This window comes from Streptopelia decaocto (assembly GCF_964273445.1).
Source record: "Streptopelia decaocto genome assembly, chromosome: 1".
Classification (NCBI taxonomy): domain Eukaryota; kingdom Metazoa; phylum Chordata; class Aves; order Columbiformes; family Columbidae; genus Streptopelia; species Streptopelia decaocto.
In genome coordinates this window covers 167,662,609-167,680,975 of record NC_138663.1, presented here as the reverse complement: position 1 = coordinate 167,680,975, position 18,367 = coordinate 167,662,609, and the positions used below count along the sequence as shown (strand labels likewise).

General features: G+C 36.2%; 1 protein-coding gene across 9 annotated transcripts in view; it reads right to left on the bottom strand.

The window, feature by feature from the left end:
* MYCBP2 (MYC binding protein 2) overlaps nt 1–18,367 on the bottom strand; it is a 200,107-nt gene that overhangs the window by 105,881 nt on the left and 75,859 nt on the right. For all 9 annotated transcript variants that reach the window (XM_082062862.1, XM_082062863.1, XM_082062865.1 and 6 more), the window contains exons 19-26: nt 13,045–13,164; nt 12,531–12,612; nt 6,220–6,337; nt 4,871–5,075; nt 4,364–4,517; nt 1,810–1,982; nt 575–700; nt 344–471 (exon numbers count right to left, since the gene is read on the bottom strand). In XM_082062862.1, coding sequence (XP_081918988.1) covers nt 344–471; nt 575–700; nt 1,810–1,982; nt 4,364–4,517; nt 4,871–5,075; nt 6,220–6,337; nt 12,531–12,612; nt 13,045–13,164 — 1,106 coding nt within the window. The remainder of the gene's footprint in view (nt 1–343; nt 472–574; nt 701–1,809; nt 1,983–4,363; nt 4,518–4,870; nt 5,076–6,219; nt 6,338–12,530; nt 12,613–13,044; nt 13,165–18,367) is intronic.

Genomic DNA, 18,367 nt, shown 5'->3' with positions numbered 1-18,367 from the left:
TTTTCTGCAGGTGGACCTCTGAGCATTGTGTAAATAGATCACAGAACCATTCTACCCACTGTCGTATCTGCTCAAGACATCTGTATGATGGCATTTAGTGAAGGTCAGAATGGGCTAATTCTTGACAACTAAGAATAGTAATTCTCACCTCTCTACTTCACCTGCCTTACCTGCATAAGGTTCATTACTCCTCACTGAGAAGCCTTCTCTAGTTCTATTACTAATGCTTTTAATATACAGTAAGCCACTCAGTCATCAAAAATAAAATTACAGTTTTAGGTAGTATTTCCAAAGTTCTGATTTTAAAACATAATATTGTTTAAAACAAAACACAAAAACTTACCTTTATTTTAGCAGTGTATTCACCTCTACCTCCAAAAAGACCAAGACCACCTAACAAAATATCTGTATCTGCACAGAAACGGATGGCTTCTACTGAGTGGGCTGAATAACCCCAGCCTCCTCCATGACCTGCACAAAAAAAAACCCACAACAAAAATATATTTAATCTATTTTAGTTTTTTATTCTACAAGCCTGATCGGCTTGTGCAATAAAATTTTACTGTGCACATACTTTCAAATCTGTTCACAACACTGTAGTCTTCTTTAGAATAAACTTTCATTACTGCTTGAGTTTCTTCCTCTGTATTTGCTACACCCATTTTTAAGTCCTGCATAGCAGCCAAAGTATCAAGACAACCTAAAAGAAAGCAAAACCAATAAGAAATCAACATTTCTTACTGTTGATTATAATCAGTGAAATGGAAATCAATATTAGTTAAAAGATCCAAGCAACCTAACTGCTTTCTCCCTAAGCCATACATATGCTACTGAATATCATTATAGCTTTTTGACTAGATATGGGGTCATGGCTGTAGAACCTCAGTGTTGTTACTGAAGATCAATTTCATTTAATTTATTCATTTTCCAGAATAACCAAGAAATGTGATTAAATCTACTTTGCCACTTTTCTAATGGTAAAGAAATTGTCAGCAACATATTGATTTTTTTTTTCTTTTATACATTTCCCATATTACTAAAAAAGAGTTTAAGTACCAGAATTATGGGCAGATTTGAGAGTCATCAGAGAATTCATTTTGTTTCACACACACGGGTACCTAATGTGCCTTACTCTGACTCAGCCACAAAAAAGTACGGTTGAAGTTAAAGTTTCGCACTTCTCTAACACAAAATGGAGCAGAAGGAGGAACTGATCATTCATCACGATCAGCAATTGAGCTAAAAAATAAATCACAAAGCTGTGCTTTGAAGCACTGGGTATCTTACAACGTGGCCTTTTTATACATTAAAAGAATACGATTATTTTTTGGTAGTTTTTTTAGACTACAAAATGAAATCATATTACTCCTAGTGCCCCATGATACAAAATTGCAAAGACTAAATTCTAATTTTAGATATTTAATTTACTTTAAAACAAAAATAGGTTAAGAGTACTTTTTTCCTGTCTTTCAGAGACTCCAGGTTAATTTAACAGTACTGACTTTACCCTGTAGAAGGTTCAAAAGATCATCTAGGAAGGTTTCTTAATTTATTCTGCTGACCTTTAGTAGCAGGTTCCATCAGAACTCTAAAATCCTCTAGCATCATTAAGATAGCAGAAGATAACTATTACGATTAAAATAATGCATATCAGCCAGAACGTAAGTGTTAAGAGCTATGGTGAAAGATTACAAAGTGAAATTTTAACTCACAAAAGTAAGAAAGCTGTTAGATTACAATGCATTTATACATTAAGTAATGCCTCTTTAGTTCATTCAAGTTTCCGACTCATCAACTATAAATGTATACCTAGAATGTGCAAAGCTGCATGAGATCTGGTGGTTAGAGCCTTGGAACCTGTTGGTAGAGCAAGTTCTGGACTCAAAATACTACACCGGGACTGCATGTCAGGAGCTGAGGGAAGTCTGGAATCGGCAACTACTGCATTGTAACTCCACAGTTCCCTAGCATTTGGTCGAAACCTAGAGCAAAACAAAACAGAGTGAAAAAAAAACCTTTCACCAACTAAAACAATACAAAACCTGAAGTTTTAATTAAATTTTATAAGCTATTGAATGTAAAATGTAGATCTGCTAGTACAAACTCTTAAAACTGAAAACCATTACACCAAATACATACACACTTCATTAGCTTAACACACTAGCAAATAGACCAAAAAAGGCATTCTATATTGTACTTCAAGTCAAAATCATATTATGGATTTACACAATTCAGATGATAAGACACTTTTCAAAACCAATAAATATTAAAATGGCATAATCTATTAAGAAGCATGAAATAACTAGCAAAGTACTAGATATAACGCAGATGTGCTCAAAAATTATAAAGATGCCAAGCGAAAGTGAAAGGGTTACTCACCTTCAAATAAGAGTAAAAAGATCTTGAGAAATCCAACATATTTTGTTTGGGCTTTTTTTTAATGGATAACGTCATCTTATGACTTTTTAAGGGATTATAGAAAAGGGCAAAATAAACAAAAGAATACAAAGACTTTCTATACTACAGATTAACATCGAGAAAAATAAAATTAATAAAATAAGGTCTTTGATATCACTATGTAAAAGGAAGACAGAGTTACAAAAGGAATTTTCACTTGATACACTGTTCTAGAAATCCAAATGGGGTCTAAGATGGTCTAACTAATAAAAAGAAATAGCTTAAACTAAGAATATTATAAGACACCATATGTATTCAGAACTTTAATGAGCAATGTGCAAGCTTATACACACATGTATATTCATATGAAATTATTTAACTACTTGAATTTCACTACTAACTGAAAAGGTCACAAAGCAGTGAAGAAAATCTTGAAAATCTATGTAAGCAAGAATGCTGTGTCTCTGTAAAGAGAAACTGTCCCCTTCATTTTAAATTGGCATGAATAAAAATGCCCAGGAATAACACCTAATACACCAAATATTTCACTACTAACAGGCATATTCGTTCACGTGTCTCTTCTTTAGACTTCCACTATTTTCTATTAAACAAGAATGGGATAGAACACAGAAATAAATCTGTACAGACTCCAAGAATCCACTCTTCAATTAAGCATTTAAGCTCTTGCTTTAGTTCTACAGTCCCTGAAATTCTGCAAGATAATAAAATGCCTCAACCCATGCTCATCCACAATAATACCTTGACCATGTGAATTTGAACTTCCTCAAGCTGAATAACCACTTTACTGTGCTACATCAAATTGAGAGGCATCACCTTTCCTCCCCTGAAACTTGCTGCTTTACCACAGCCATCGATAAACTACATTTTTCATAAACTGAGTTGTTCAGCATGTTTTAATCACGTGGATAATATGATCGAGACCTTTGAGGGATGTGGGTGCTACTCTTCCTTAGTTCAAATCCCATTATAATTTAATTAAGAACTGGTACTTAGCTAATGAGATCCAAACAATTCTGGGGGTGTGCATTAGACACAACTACAACCATGATAAGGGAATATGCCTAGCAAATATGCATGCTTCGATGTTAAGTGGCTATTAAGTTCTTGAATCTCAGTTTGGGATGAAAACATTCAAAGTAGGATGCAAGTAGTCTATAGACACAATGATCTTTTAAAGATATGATCCTACATGATACTATCTTTTCCAGATGAATGCAGACTAGCTGGTTCCCTGATTTATTCTGTGATTATTTCTGTTTTTCTAAATCTTCAAACAGTTTAAACATCATCCATCACTTGCAGTCAGATGACAACTTTTAATCACTGTAAAAGAACTAGATGTTATGATTCTGTTTTGGAACAAGGGCTTATGATCTATGCCTGCTCGAATATACCACTGAAAGCAACCACCCCCCAGACGGTGAAATAAATACAACCATAATTTGAACGTCTGTGCCATTGAAGTACATATTTTATTTTGACCTCTCAGAATGTCAGCACTGAAAAGAATACAATTACTCCACTTCTCCTATTGAAGTCTTAACCACTAATGCCTGAGAGAAGGATAAGGATTTAAGACACAATGTTGTGGAAGCTTGGTACGGCAAGAAAATCAAAATACTCAGTTAAGTGTTAAGGAGATGAATGGAAGTAAGAGAAGAATAGAAAGATTGAATAAGTGGAAAAGTTTTAGGTCACCTAACCATAATGAAACAGGAATGAGAATAATGAAAACAAAGGAAAACAAATAAAAAATTCAGCCAAAAGAAGGTGCTTGTTTTGGGCTTATTTGAAGAAATTGTCACAAAACTGTGAAAAAAAGATACACGGAAGACAAAAAACTAAATCATTTACTAGGGAAAGGAGCATAATAAAATCTCCAGCTTCCAAAAATATTTTTAAAAGGATTTCTACACTATGACTTTAATAGCTATAATCCACTTGCCTCCAAATAACATCATAGACAGGATCCAGACACACACCAGAACCTTGAAGATCTTCCTGTTCAGAATCATTGAATGTTTTGCAACTGCCATCTACTTTGTTTATCAGAAGACATTTAAAAGGAGGAGGTTCTGATATTGAAGCTGGTACCAAACCTAGATTAGGGAGCAAACAGAGCAGAAAAACATGAAGACTCCGCTCATTACATGGCATTTTCTATGCATGAAGCATTAATGTAGTAGGGAAGAACAGATATACTGCTAGAGCAAAAAAGTAAACCATAGTAAGATTTAAGTGCACAAGTTTACACTTTTACATTCTTATTTTTAATAGAATTCATTTCAAAAGGAGATAGGATCACTATGTGCAGTATAACTAGAAAGCCAAATATTTTTAATTCCTTCCATTCACATTTTTGACTTGTTGCTCCTCTGTTGTTCACATGACCAAAGGTGTTTTTTCTCTAATACTTCTATAAGCATTTAAAATATTTGAGAAGAGCTCTTGCCTATTATATGCCTGCTGGCAAATATCTCCGATGTAGCAAGCACATGAGAATTAATGAGAGCTTCGTCGATCCGGAGAAAAGTCTGGTCTCCACTCGCTCCAATCCACGTTGCTTTGCGTCCATATTTAGAGCCTATATTAGGCATAGGTGCTGGCTTTGCATTCCAGTAGGGCATATCGAGAATTGGTCTACCAAGCTGACCTTTCTACAGGGAGAATGCAAGAATTAGTAAGTAACACTAACAATAAATCTCAAAGATGAACAAGTTACTTCAATAGTTTCAACATACAAAGTTAGTAAACTAGAAGAAATAGTTTATCACAAAATTACTTCAAAAAGCAATGGCTAGTGAAGTATTACATGTTTAGATACAAGGAACAAGTTATGGACAGATAAGCTCCTCACTATTCAGTTAGGTATTTGAGGTAACTTTTTTAAAGGCAACTCAAACTCTCCATGATGGATAACACTCCTTTCCATCTTCTTAATCAAATAGAGAAGCATTTATTTGCCTTCAATACTCAATAGCTGAATAACTTTAGTGCTAAACAAATAACCAATTAATAGGACAGAAAAACAAACAGAAAAACAAAACAACAAAAAACACCCCGCCAAAAAACAAACAAACAAAACCCCAAACCATGCAGATTCAGTCTAAATTCCACTCAATTCCAAACTTACCTGGACTGTAAGACTTACAGTCCACATATGTCTCAAAAATACCAAGAAATCAATTAGCATTTCAAACTTGAGCCAAAAAGAGCATGCTCATTAACATCCTCACCTGGAGATCCAGGGCCTTACTACTTATCTACAGCTAGTTACTGAGAGATAGACCAACAGTTCTTATGCTGTACTTAAGTATGTAGTAAGAACTGCTGCAATAAACCTGTTCAGACTCCACCTACCTCACTCAGAAAAAGGAAATTCATTGCAGGCTGATGAAGTCAAGGTAATTTTTTATTTAAAGTGTTAAGGGAGAAGAAGTATGCCCACCCAGCAAATAGCCTTTTTTTTTTTTTAACACGTGCAAACAGACAGATAATAGAATATGTAATAGATATTTATATGCAATGGAACTTGCAATAAGAGTCTGAAAAAACTCGTGCCCCTTATAAAATAACCCAGTTTTACATCACCATCTTCACTAAAATGTAAAAAACACCAAAATTTTCTGACATCATGGTTTTCTAGCCACAATAATATTAGAAGCCACATTTTAAACATAACAGACACAAAAAGACATGCAGAAGTCATGAGTAGTTCTATAAAAGCAACAGTTTTGAAAAGGTCTTTGAACAATACACTAACTACTAGCTTATTTCTGTAAGTAAATATTATTTCCTTACTGAGAAACTTCCAAATGTGAAAACCTGGCCATCCATTAAGAGAATAGCTGTATGGTTGCTCCCAGCAGTAACTTGTGTACTAGGACCTGGTAATGCTTGCACCAAAGTTGGACATCCCCTATATCAAAATAAATTAATTTTGTATCAATACATGCTTATGCAACATTTAACACATACACTAGTATTATAAGGCTTTCAATCACCGTGAAATACATTCACTATGTTCACATACTATATGGAACCAGAGTCAAGCAACATCTTACATATTAAATGAAGAAAGGTTTGACTGTACTGAATATTTAAGTTTATACCTTCTTTATTACAGAGAACCAGATCAAGTACCCTTTCTTCCATTTAACTCAAAAATTAGCATAGTACATAATTGTAAGATTAAAGTTACTGTAGTTACACTTATATGTCTGCATGTATATGTATTTACATTAAATATATTGCAATGAACTATAGCAGTAAAAGTAACTCTGTACTGAGGACCCTGGTTAAGCACCAATTTATAACATTTTTTTTGCATTATGAAGCAATCCAAGTCTTATGTGGTTGGTACCCTAGTACAATTACTGAAAGCAAAATTGATATGGCCCTCCTGAAACCACTGTCTAGGGAATCATAAAATAAAGAGAAGGTCTATCCACCTCTATCAACTTTCTAATGGAGAATAAGATTTAAAACTGCTTTTCATCAAACTCAGACTCAGGAAAAAACAAACCTCTCCAAATTGTTTTCCAGAAAGATCTGAAAAATTCTAATCTGTGTGTCTCTCAAATAGGTATAAGAAAACAGATTTCTCATTACAGCAAAAATGAAGGAAAAAAACACAACAGAATGATTAAGAAGCAAAGAAAGAAAACCTGAAGTGATGACTTAGAGTAAAAACAAGAAAGAAGATTAAAGTATGAGATACTAAAAATTAATTTTTATCTCAATCTCAAAAAAGTGAACAGGAGCCTACAAGAACTTGTACCAGACTTTGAATCCCATAATGAATGTCTACCCAGACTTCAAATTTATTGCGGACTTAGAAAGATTCCGAGTTTGAAGAACAAGTTATTCCCAAAAAATTCTTATGTTTGCGAACTCTGAGCCCAGAGAACAGCAGCACTATTTAAACTTACTTTTAAGCACACACTTTCAAAAGTAGGTTAATCTAAAATAAGAACAGGTTGTCTTACACGGGAATGAAAACTTTCAGTCCACGGTTACCTAGCCATTGTTTAGCAGCTGATGTGTATAAAGACAGCTTATCTGCCTGTTCTGGTTTTGGCTGAAACGCAGGTAAATCAGAAGTCAAGAAAGCAGGAGGAAGGAGATGAGTTGTGTGTTCAGTACGGAAGAGGAAAGGGTAGATGGGAAGATGTGAACATATGGAAATGTAGAACAGAGGAATGCAAAATGAAGACAGGTTGATGACATAGAGGGAACACAGTTACACAGAAATAAGTTATTCCTTTGCAGTGAATGCAGCTTCCAGTGACTGAAGCTAGTGGAAATGGAGAGACTGAAGGGCAGTATAAAATTTGGTAGAGGATTCACAACACGACATTCATAACTTCAGAAGCCTTGGTTGACTTAGAGGCACATGGGTTTGGGCACCAGTAAGATTACATACAGACACAGAGATCAAAGTTTAGCAGCACCAATGATGAAACATTTTAAAAAACAGAAGAAACTTTACATTTGCCCTCCATTAATTTTAAGGAAGCCCAAAAAGGCACTGAAGCGGAAACAAAACATAATTAAGAACTAATCCAAAAGCATTACCGTTAAAGGGAAATATTTTGATTATTTCTTTTTTCCTCTGCCTTAAAACTATGGTAGCTGCAGGCATGGAATTATCAACCTCACGCTTTAAAGAAAAAAAAAAGTTAATGTTTCATCTATTTGTTACATAAAAGTCAAGCTATTAACACCAAAACTATTTATCTTTCTGTTTGTCAACTGAATCTATCTAACAATGTTATCTGAATGCTGCATATGATATTTCCTTGGCAGCAGCAGAACAAAACCAGACAAGCAACTAATGTAGAAAGATGTAGTATGTTCTATTCTTAAATACCTCTTTTATTAAGGTCACTCAGCTTTTGGAATGGCCAACTACAGTGAATCAACTAAAGAAGTGAGCAGTGAAAAACTTAAGACACTTAAGTACATCACAAAATTAAGTAAAATTGCAGAAAAATAATTTTCACTTCATAAAACGAGGAGGGATTAGGAAAAATACAATAAGCCGGTTTGACTGATGTATATGGAATTTAAAACTTGTGATGCTATGGAGTACTTCCCTGTCCCTCTGGAACTCAAGACAGGAAAGCTCAGCATAGACACTTAAGAGTCTGAGAGACTTTTTGGACAAAGTTTTGACAAGCAGGGTTTTTCAATTTGAATGGGAGAAAGCAAGAAGTGTTCTTCTGTGATGGAGTTGAATGTCACACTGGCAAACACTCAGAGATTCTCTGGCTTCTGGATATGACACAGATACTTAAGACAGATCAATCACAAAAGACCAACCCACAACTATACAGAAATTAACCTGAGACCCTTTGGGAAAATGTAAAATTGCTAAATGAAAAGCAGCAGATACACATACAGCAGCTAACTCAGGATCCTGCAGAAGGTCCAAATGCATTTGGGCAGCCTACACCCAACCCCTCTTCCATTCTGAGGGGTCAGCGTTTCTGGGAGCAGATGCGCTCTTGGAAAATTCGTCCCGCAATAACTGGTGGGGCGATCGCTGTCCATGGTACTGATCCAGGCAAGAACTGCCCACCAGGGCCAGTACAACGATGTCACTTGGGGCAGCTGACCCTGGTGCTGTTAATTCAGGTTCACTACGGGCTGGTACGTTGCAGTGCGTAAAAGGAAACAAGTAGTAACTCCTGGCAACTGCAGACAGAGTTGGTGAACAAAAAAAAAAGCCCAAACAAATAAAAAACACCCACCCCCCCCAAAAAAAAAGACAAAAAAAACCCCCAACAACCAAGTATTTTACATTTTTGAGTAACTGGAAGATACGGGAAAAGATGTAAATAAGACCTACACTCCACTGCTGAAGTAAGATAATCATACAACGCACCTAGAAACATGGTCCTATCAAACAGATGATGGAACACTTATTTTTTCCTAGAGATATTAGTAGGACACAGTTTCTACACTTTGTCTTCAAATAGAACACAGTTGACTGTCCGTGGTAGGTCTGTTCAGTTTTCGTCCATGTTATTGTTGAACCTTCGGAAGCAAGACTTCATCAGGATTATCTTACTTCAGTTGTCCCATTTCTGGAGCTTGACTACCAGATCACATGCTTGCTAATGTAGTGTTGTCGTCAACAGCTTGTACAAGAAATGCAGGCAAATTTTGAATAATAACAGAAAGATCCTAGAGTCTTAAGTCCCAGCTTAAGAAGAGAAGCATCAGCAAACAGGCCTTTGCTTACCCAAACACAACACATGCTATTTTTCATCAAGACTAGATACTGCAAGGCATTTCTTGCTTCCATTGAGTTTCTAGCCAACAGCATCTAATTTGAGAAGAAAATAAGCAGAAAGTGACAAATCCTTCATGTGCTGAATAGCTCATCAACATCCATCACTTCGGATTTTTCTCAGGAGGCCTATGCAGAGTAGTTTAATGGCTCCAGCATACCGATATGGAAAAAATAGCCTCCAAGGAACCAGATCACTTGCATTTTTACATGGTCCATCTGTGAGTGGCTGAAGTCTTTGCTGGAGGAAAAAAATACCACCATCTTGTTCCTCCACAATATTTCAGTTCTATTCATGGCTTATTGAGAAGCAAATTGTCCTGTTCATCCGTTGTTTTGTTTGCTTGTGTGTATAAAAGTCCTTCTAGGGCATGTAACCTGCCTCATTCCTACTAAGTGGAGAGGCATAATTTGTGGTGTTTATCACACTCTCCTGGGGGAGTCCAGAATCCCCTTAATTAAGGAGAAAGACAAGTCTAAACAAGAACGTGGAATTCAAAATAGGTAAGCATTTTCAAGACTTTTTAAAATATAGTCTCACTACTAAATCTTTAAACTGTAAGACAGAAATCTCCGAAAGGATAACTCATCAGTTGCTCCCCAGGAACTTCCATCATTGCTTCATCTGGCAAGGAAGATGGCTCCCTCAGATGAAAATGAGAATTGCTGCATTTTCCCTGACAGTTCTTGCTTTCAGGGGTCCCCATATTTAGTTATACTAGCTATGCTGCCTAAATTGTGCTTCCTTTTTTTTTTTCCACCCCTCACTCTCTCTCTCTCTCTCTCTCTCGGAAACACAGTAGATTATTAGTTCCTGGATTCAGAAGATGATGGTCTTCCTGGGGTCAATACAGGCAATGTGACACACTGCATGACTGACATACCACTGACCTGGCTGGAGCTGGCCATCTGAGCACCACTGCATCCCAAATGAGGTGGAAACTCTGCATAAGGATTCCCTGTTTCCTTCTCTGAGTCCCTTACTGTGAGGACAGAGGAGAGATCTCTACTTAAAGCTGGAAAAAGAAGTACATCAATGAGGAAATTACCATTTGAATGACGGTGCTAAACAGCAATATAGTACTACAGCCAGTTCTCATGCACAGGACATACTCCAAATTTCTTCAAGGCTTTTTTTTTTTTCCAGACACTGTCTAGAGTCTGCTAAAGAACAATTTCAAGGTCAGTGCCAAGCTGCTTGTACCTCCTCAGCTTGTAGGCCTGGTCAAGCACTATCCTTCGGCACAGGATGTTTCATGTTCTCTTCTAGGATTTCACTTGGAACCACATATAGTCTCCATCCAGTTTCTGCCTACATAAGCAACAGATGTGGGCTTTACTGTCTGAAATTCTGACAGATACAGCAGATAGCCCCGATGCCTTCAGAAAAGCCAAGGGATTTCGTAAAAGTTGGAAACAGGAGACAGTAAGTTACCAGTACAAATGTCACTGCTGTTTGTACCTCTTCAGTCTTTAAGACAGAAACTAGTGTTATTCTACTAGTGACTTGAATTGCCAGCTGATGCAGTAGCTTAGAACAAGTAACCAAGAATTTCCAGGACCGAAAAACGAAGTACTTGTCTGATACAGCTCTGTCATAGGCAGAAACACAGACTGCATTCACCAGTCCAATGCAAACAGTTTAGAGACTACCATTAGGCACAGCAGTCAATGCAAAGTAACATTTCCAGTAAACTTTCTTCTTTCACTCTGCCCCTTTTGTTTAGTGAATCCAACAAAAGTGTTAAGATGACGAAGATTTCTTCAGAAACTTGATGAAAGAAATGATTTGGAAGTCTCCAAAGGACAGATGTTCAGTAATTCTGATCTCACTGCTACAAGACAAATGGCAGAACTGAAGACACATCATGGATGTTCCACTCTATATGACTTTTACATAAGGATACTGGGCATTACTGGACACACTCAAAGCCCCACTGATTCCTACTACTCAAAATTCCATGTCTTACATGTAAATAAAATATGTGCATGCTCAAAGAACAACATTATTATATTTGCTTTTATGGCAGGACACTGATTGTTTACTTGAGTGAACAAATGAGATACCAAGGGTAAGACTGAGCTTCACAATAAAGACACCTACATTCAGTTGTCTATGTTCTCATTGTAGTCAATGGAGATCAAGAAAATAGTTTACAGAGCTACTGAGCATACCAAAGGAGATAAATAGCGGCTGGCTAGTCAAATACCTCTCTGGAATCTGTCGACCTCTCTATTATCTTTGACCAGAAAGAAAACAAACAGGTCACTCTCATGCTGACATCTAAAGTACGTGTATGCAAAATGCAGCTGAGACCCAAAGCTTAGTGATTTAATTTGGGAGATTAACAATAAACAAGAGGGATTTTATCATAACTGAACTGCTGCCAGTAATGTAACAGAAGCAGGTTAATCTAAGTTTATAATCTCATAAAATTTGAATTATTGCATATGTTGTATTTTGTAGAAAAAAAGAAATCCTAATGACATTTCAATGTCATTCTCTCAAATATGCAAAGAGAAGTGAAGAGACAGAAACATTTTCTACTCAATTATCAAAGCTATGCTAATAACTATGCACAGAAGCCTTCACATAATAGACAAAATACCTATAGAGTATGAGTACGGTTACTGTTAAAAGTGCATCTATGCAGTGGGTTTATATGGAATAAGTGCAGAATGAGAGTGTATCAACTTAATTTGAACAATATTTGAGTTTTTTTCACTTGCTAGCTACAGAAGAGCAAAAAACTTAGTTATTTTTTATCCAGCAGTATAGCAATCAAAAATCACGTCCTTTGATTAACCAGCTTACCTGGAATTAACATCACCGTGTCCAAGTTGCCCATGCTGCCCATATCCAAATGTGTAAACATCACCATTCTCCATCAAAACCACTGAAAAACAAACAAAAAGAACATTTTTCTGACATGCACACATGTGAATATGGTACAGCACCAGTGCTGCTTAGCCTTTCTGAGCAGCACAATCAACAGTCTCCATTCCAACACTAAAAGACCTATACCAGAGATTCTACAACCCATCCAAGCTGACATCCCCACACTGGGCTAGAGCTGTGCCATGCAGATGTTGCCAAATGGTTACAAAAGTTGCTTAAAAGTTCCAATGTAATTCAATATACGATACTTATAGTCCTTTTCATTGTTGACGGCCAGAATAGTAGGCTACCACATTTCAACCTTAAATGCTCCCATATACATCTTTATTGAAAATTAAATGCAAAGCAGTGAAAACACATATGACAACATTAAAAAAAAAAAAAAAAAAAAAAGCTACACTATAATTAACACTTATTTATTTGTTTTTACCTGAATGGTGAAATCCACAGCTAACTTGTACAGCTCGCAGTTCGCAGTCAAAGCGGACAGCCCCGGGTGGATAGGTTGTGATTTTGCTGGCATCCTTCTCACCTCTTTCTCCACTTCCATCTATAAACAAACCTTAAAATTATATCCCATGTCTTCTAAAGAGTTATATTAGAAGAATGAATAGAACAAGAATAGTAAATAACTCCCCACCCCACCATTTGTAAGGTAGGAGAAAGAACTCACAGAACAGTAAGAGGGACAGCTCAAAATGGGGCATCAAAGTAGATATGAAAGATGACAGAAACTCTACGTCTAAAAAGCGTACTACAAAGTCACACACTGGAAAACATCACATCCTCTAAAGCAGAAACTTCTGAAGAGTAGACAAAAATGCCCAGCAAAACAGGAAATTCGGAGTACTTCAGAAGTTTTGCTTCATAACCATTACTTTAATTCTTCAATAACATAGCACTATGAAGTAGACAGAAAGCACTGTAGTGAAACTGAACAGGAACAGCCTGGTCTAATTTTTTTCCCCATTTACTACTAGTTACAGATCTTTTTTTTATTCCAACTTGGCCACATAGTCATTGTTCTACATAACTAACATTTGCTTATGCAGCTGATTTTCAACAATGCTGACATACTCGCTACTAGTGAATTTCCTGCCCATTTAAGATGCATATTTTAGGCCTTGTTTCTGTGATTTCTTTTAGTCTGAAGTGCCTTGTTAGTTCCTAAGTTCACATTGCCCTTTATCAGATGAAGTCACTGAAGTAAAAAATAAAGTGTATTATTTATGAACTTCCTTAAAGCTACTATCTTCTCAAAAATCCAGAATGTTTAAGTCATCTAACAACTAGATTATAATTAAACTATATGATCACAGGGTCACAAAGGCAGGTGGTTTCATAATACAAAACAGTCATACTCATCACCATTAAAACACCGTCACCTGTGTAGAAGGCAGGCCAAGAAAGATCTACATAAAGTTCATTTTCACAATGAATAATTTAATCTGACTTCAGTCACACTATCTCTAGCATAGAGAAATGAAAGAAAACACATGAAGTGAAAAATAACTGCATATAGAATTTTCACAGGAGCATGGAATCTCCTAACTGATTACTGCTTTGTTAACAAAAATTGATACAGGGAAACAATTGCTGCCCCAAGCATTCAAAGTGTTGTTAAATTAGGTCTACATTTATTTTTTTCTACACGTTTTCCTGAATGATCATTAGCGAAGGTCTGAACTCTGAGACTTCGTTATTCATTGTGTGCAGCATAGCCCTTACACACTTACAAATCTTCTAGACTTCAAATATAACTCTGTTTTTATTAATGTTTCTCAAACTTTCTTTCCTTTTTATTGTACAGAAATTGCTGATACAGTAATTTCAGCACTTTTATCACAGACCAGTTTTAACAAATCTTACTGGTCTGGAAATAAAGCTATTTTCCAGTGATGAATGAGTACGGAAATTACATGAACCTCCATGTAGTTTACATCTGTAAAGGAACAGTGTGTATAGGTATTAAATAATGCTTTTGAATAATTACATTTAATAGCATAGATAAAGTACTTATTTGAAAATATGGGTGCCCTTCATCCAAAAGAGTTATACTTGGACTACATGTTGGATATGTATGAAATGGAGACATAGTAAAGGAATTGTCAGGCTCTCAATGGCTATGGGATTTTTGAGGTTCTTCCAACAGCATCTATTGTGTACTACCAGACTGTATGAAGATTAGAAGAAATGTTTCTGAAGATCTGTCTGCAGCTTATGTATGAACAAAAGCATATATGAAGAGATAAATTATTAACGACAACAAAAACCCCTTGAAAATATAGATTTTTTTCCTCCTAGTCATGTAATTCTGCCTTAAAAGGCTTCTAGTATTTTCAGTAACAATTTAGCTATTTCTCAAATACAGTGCCTTTGAACTTTTTATGGCTACTTTTGCATTAAAGTCTACATGTCAAAGCAATCAAGAGATGTTCCTAAGGGCTAATAGTGTCACCAGAATTATTTATTCAGCAAGCAGCCTACTTACTGCTTCCCTCTTTCACACAAGCTTTTCAGACAGTCTACCTGCGGCCCCTGTCCCCCCTTCTCCCTCAATCACTGATGGCTGTAATGAAAGATGGAAGCTCTCCCACTGTGTAAATGGCACTTGGACAGTCACCAGCCAGGAACGCACTTGTCCGTAAGTATGTGTCATGGATACACGTACTTCCTATGGTCAAACAAACTCGACGCACAGCAACCATGTCACCTGTGCATGGTCATATTAACAGAATTTAGCAGAAGATGTATTCTGGTCATGTAACAGTGGCATATCAAGTGATCTGCAGACACCTGAACAGGTGTATGTGCATTTCCTGCCTCATTGTAAGAGAAACATACTGCTCTGAAGTGTTCCAACAAATCCTAATAAATAGTTTAGGATTGCTGTTTTCTCTAATGATAGATATGTGATCCTGCCTTTAAATATAAGATGATTCTAGATACTTTCCCATTTTTTCCAAAGTTGCAAATGAAAACATACACCTTATTATGCTCAACGAAACACTAAATACTATTGTGCAAGATGTAGAGAGAAGTACATTCACAGGAAACAGATTTTACAATTCCTTATCCAAGAAATAAATTCATTTTAAACAAAGAAGTTTTATAGAGTTGGCATCTTCAAATTCCAAAGCTAAATTCTCAAAGCATTTAAAAATTCAAGAATGGAGGCAACTGACTTCCATACGTAAAGTATGAAATTTGCAAACTGAAAATGGAATTCCTATCTGCCTTCTTTGAGTGGTTAGTAACTGTCTTGTGTTTGGAATTGGCTGGATCTTCAGAACTTGATAAGCACCCTAAAATAATTTATGTGCAGTAAGTATAAAACCTTTGTAACTAAAAAAAAATTAACATTCATCTAGTCTTGTTTAAGGAAAAAGACATCTTTTGACTAAAATATACAAAACTAAATAAAGCATCACCACCTACTTTCAGAGCAAAACTTTTGTTCTATATTGTTCATCTGACTATTCTATTACATGGCCAATGCATATATTTTTCTAGCAGCACTGGCCAGGAGAACCAAGTTCTACAAGCTCTTACACTTAGAGATAAGGCTGCAAATAAATTGGGTCATCTCCTTTCAGTACTTTGACTAAGTCCAATTTATTTTTTTTAGATCTCTAAGTGGAAGGTGGACGCAGAAAGCTTTACATGTGTCTCAAGCAATAATTTTAACTGTGGAGATACACACTTGCTTTTCTTCAAACAATTGTGCACATATTCATTTCATTAGAAGCAGTATCAAAACAACTGTTCCTAAAAGGGAAGTATAGAAAGAAAAACTACTAAAGCAGACTCTCTTCTGGTCAAATGAATGGAACCTTGTAAGTAGAGCAAGTTAGTCCCTCCAGTGCTATCTAACTGGGCTACCACTGAACAGAAACGTTGGCTCTTTTTTCTCTCTGAGAAGAAAAGTGGCAAGGAAAAGCTCCAAGTTCTTCCTGCTGTCAACACTGAGGAATGACATGCATGAACAACTTCACAATGATGGGTTTTCATCTTGGCTATCTTATACAGTTGGGGAAGGAAAGTGAAATAACCAGAAACAAAAGGAACCAACTCCCCTCACCCCCCCTCCACCACTCCATTTTCCTTAGAAGATTTTTAACTTCTGAAGACAATTTTTCCCTCTGTGAAACATGCTCAAAAGTTCTCTTAGCTGATATCACTACTACCAAAAAAAACCCTGCTTTCCAGAAGCAAAGAAAAAGCTCACTGTCTCAACAGCAAGGGAATACTTGCAATAAGTCAAGCAATTTATAAGAAATAAAGGAGAGTTTTGCTGGCAAAAAACCTACCCCAACACATTGGTACAGAATGGCATCTTGGACCCTTGGTCCAGACCCGAGGGAAAAGCATTTTATTAGTGTTCCTTAGCTGCAGTAAGGATGATGATATTTCTTTTCTCACTGACCATTTTCTGAGGAGGGAAAAGTACTTCTAGAGATGTTAAACACATTTCTTCTTCCCACAGATTAAAAGCTTCAATGCAATATGATCATACACAAAAAAATTCTTAGAATAACTGTCTCTTTATACCACAACATTTTCCAACATGTATTTGTTCAGTTCAGCAGTGCTTACCCAAATAAAACAAACATATCATTAAAGTTACTGGTCAGTATCTACAGGCTTTATATACAACAACATTACTTGAACAGATCAGCCACTTCTTGTCTGTCCACCACAGGCTTCAGCTGAAATACCCGTAACCAATATTATAGCTACAGTGTGGGGGGAAAAGAAATCTACCTCTGGTTTTGAAAATCATCCATCTTATGAGGGCAGAAGAAAAATAAATCCATTGGATGCTTGACAGGTTACTACAGAGCTTGTTTGAGCTCATACATGAAATTTGGTATGCAGAACCACAAGTGCTTAACACAATGTGATAACGTATTTACATTATAATTAAAAACTCAGCAATAACTGTGTCCTGTATTTTTGTACCAGTACTGCCTTACCTGTTCAGTTCCGCGAAAAAGTAAACACAAAAGTGAATTGCTGCCCAAATCATTTATTCCATTATGTCACTTGGATGTAAGTAAAACTTTAATAATGAGCAACAGCAAGGTACATCCATCACATCCACTATATTATTTTTCTATGCTATACATAAACCAAATGAAGTGTAGTTGACTGAGAGTGTGAATTCTTAGATAATTTCTGTGACCTGGATAGCCCAACAAATAGAAATGTATGTTTTGGAGGAGTGGAGATCCACCTCTAGCCTCTTTCTAACAGAGGACAGAAACCAGTAAAGCTATTTTTGATCTTGTCTTCTTGAATTGGTTATTTTAAATTTACAGGTGGACAAAAGAGCACACATATGAGTTAACTTGTTCTGCACAGATACCAAATGATGTTAGAAAATGACAAGAATAACTTTGCAAAGAATTTAACAGGTGTAACTTCTAGAGTAAGTCATTTAAGCAGTGGGTTTCTTTGAGACAGAAGGAAACAGCAACAATTTCTGAACTCTAGAGAATGAATCAAAGCTTATAGCAATGCTATACTTCATCCACTGATTCAGTAGAGGGAATTTCTTCAGCAGTTTCTTCCTCTGTCAGCCACTGCTGGTCCTGCTTTATGATTTGCAATGGTTCATAGGCAAAAGTCTCTATTTGCAGTATATGACATAATGCATTATCCATAAGCTCTTCAAAATTCCAGGTAACTTAACCTAATAAAATTTAACTCTCCAGTAAGAATTACTGAATGGTGTGGAAAAGATGGACTGG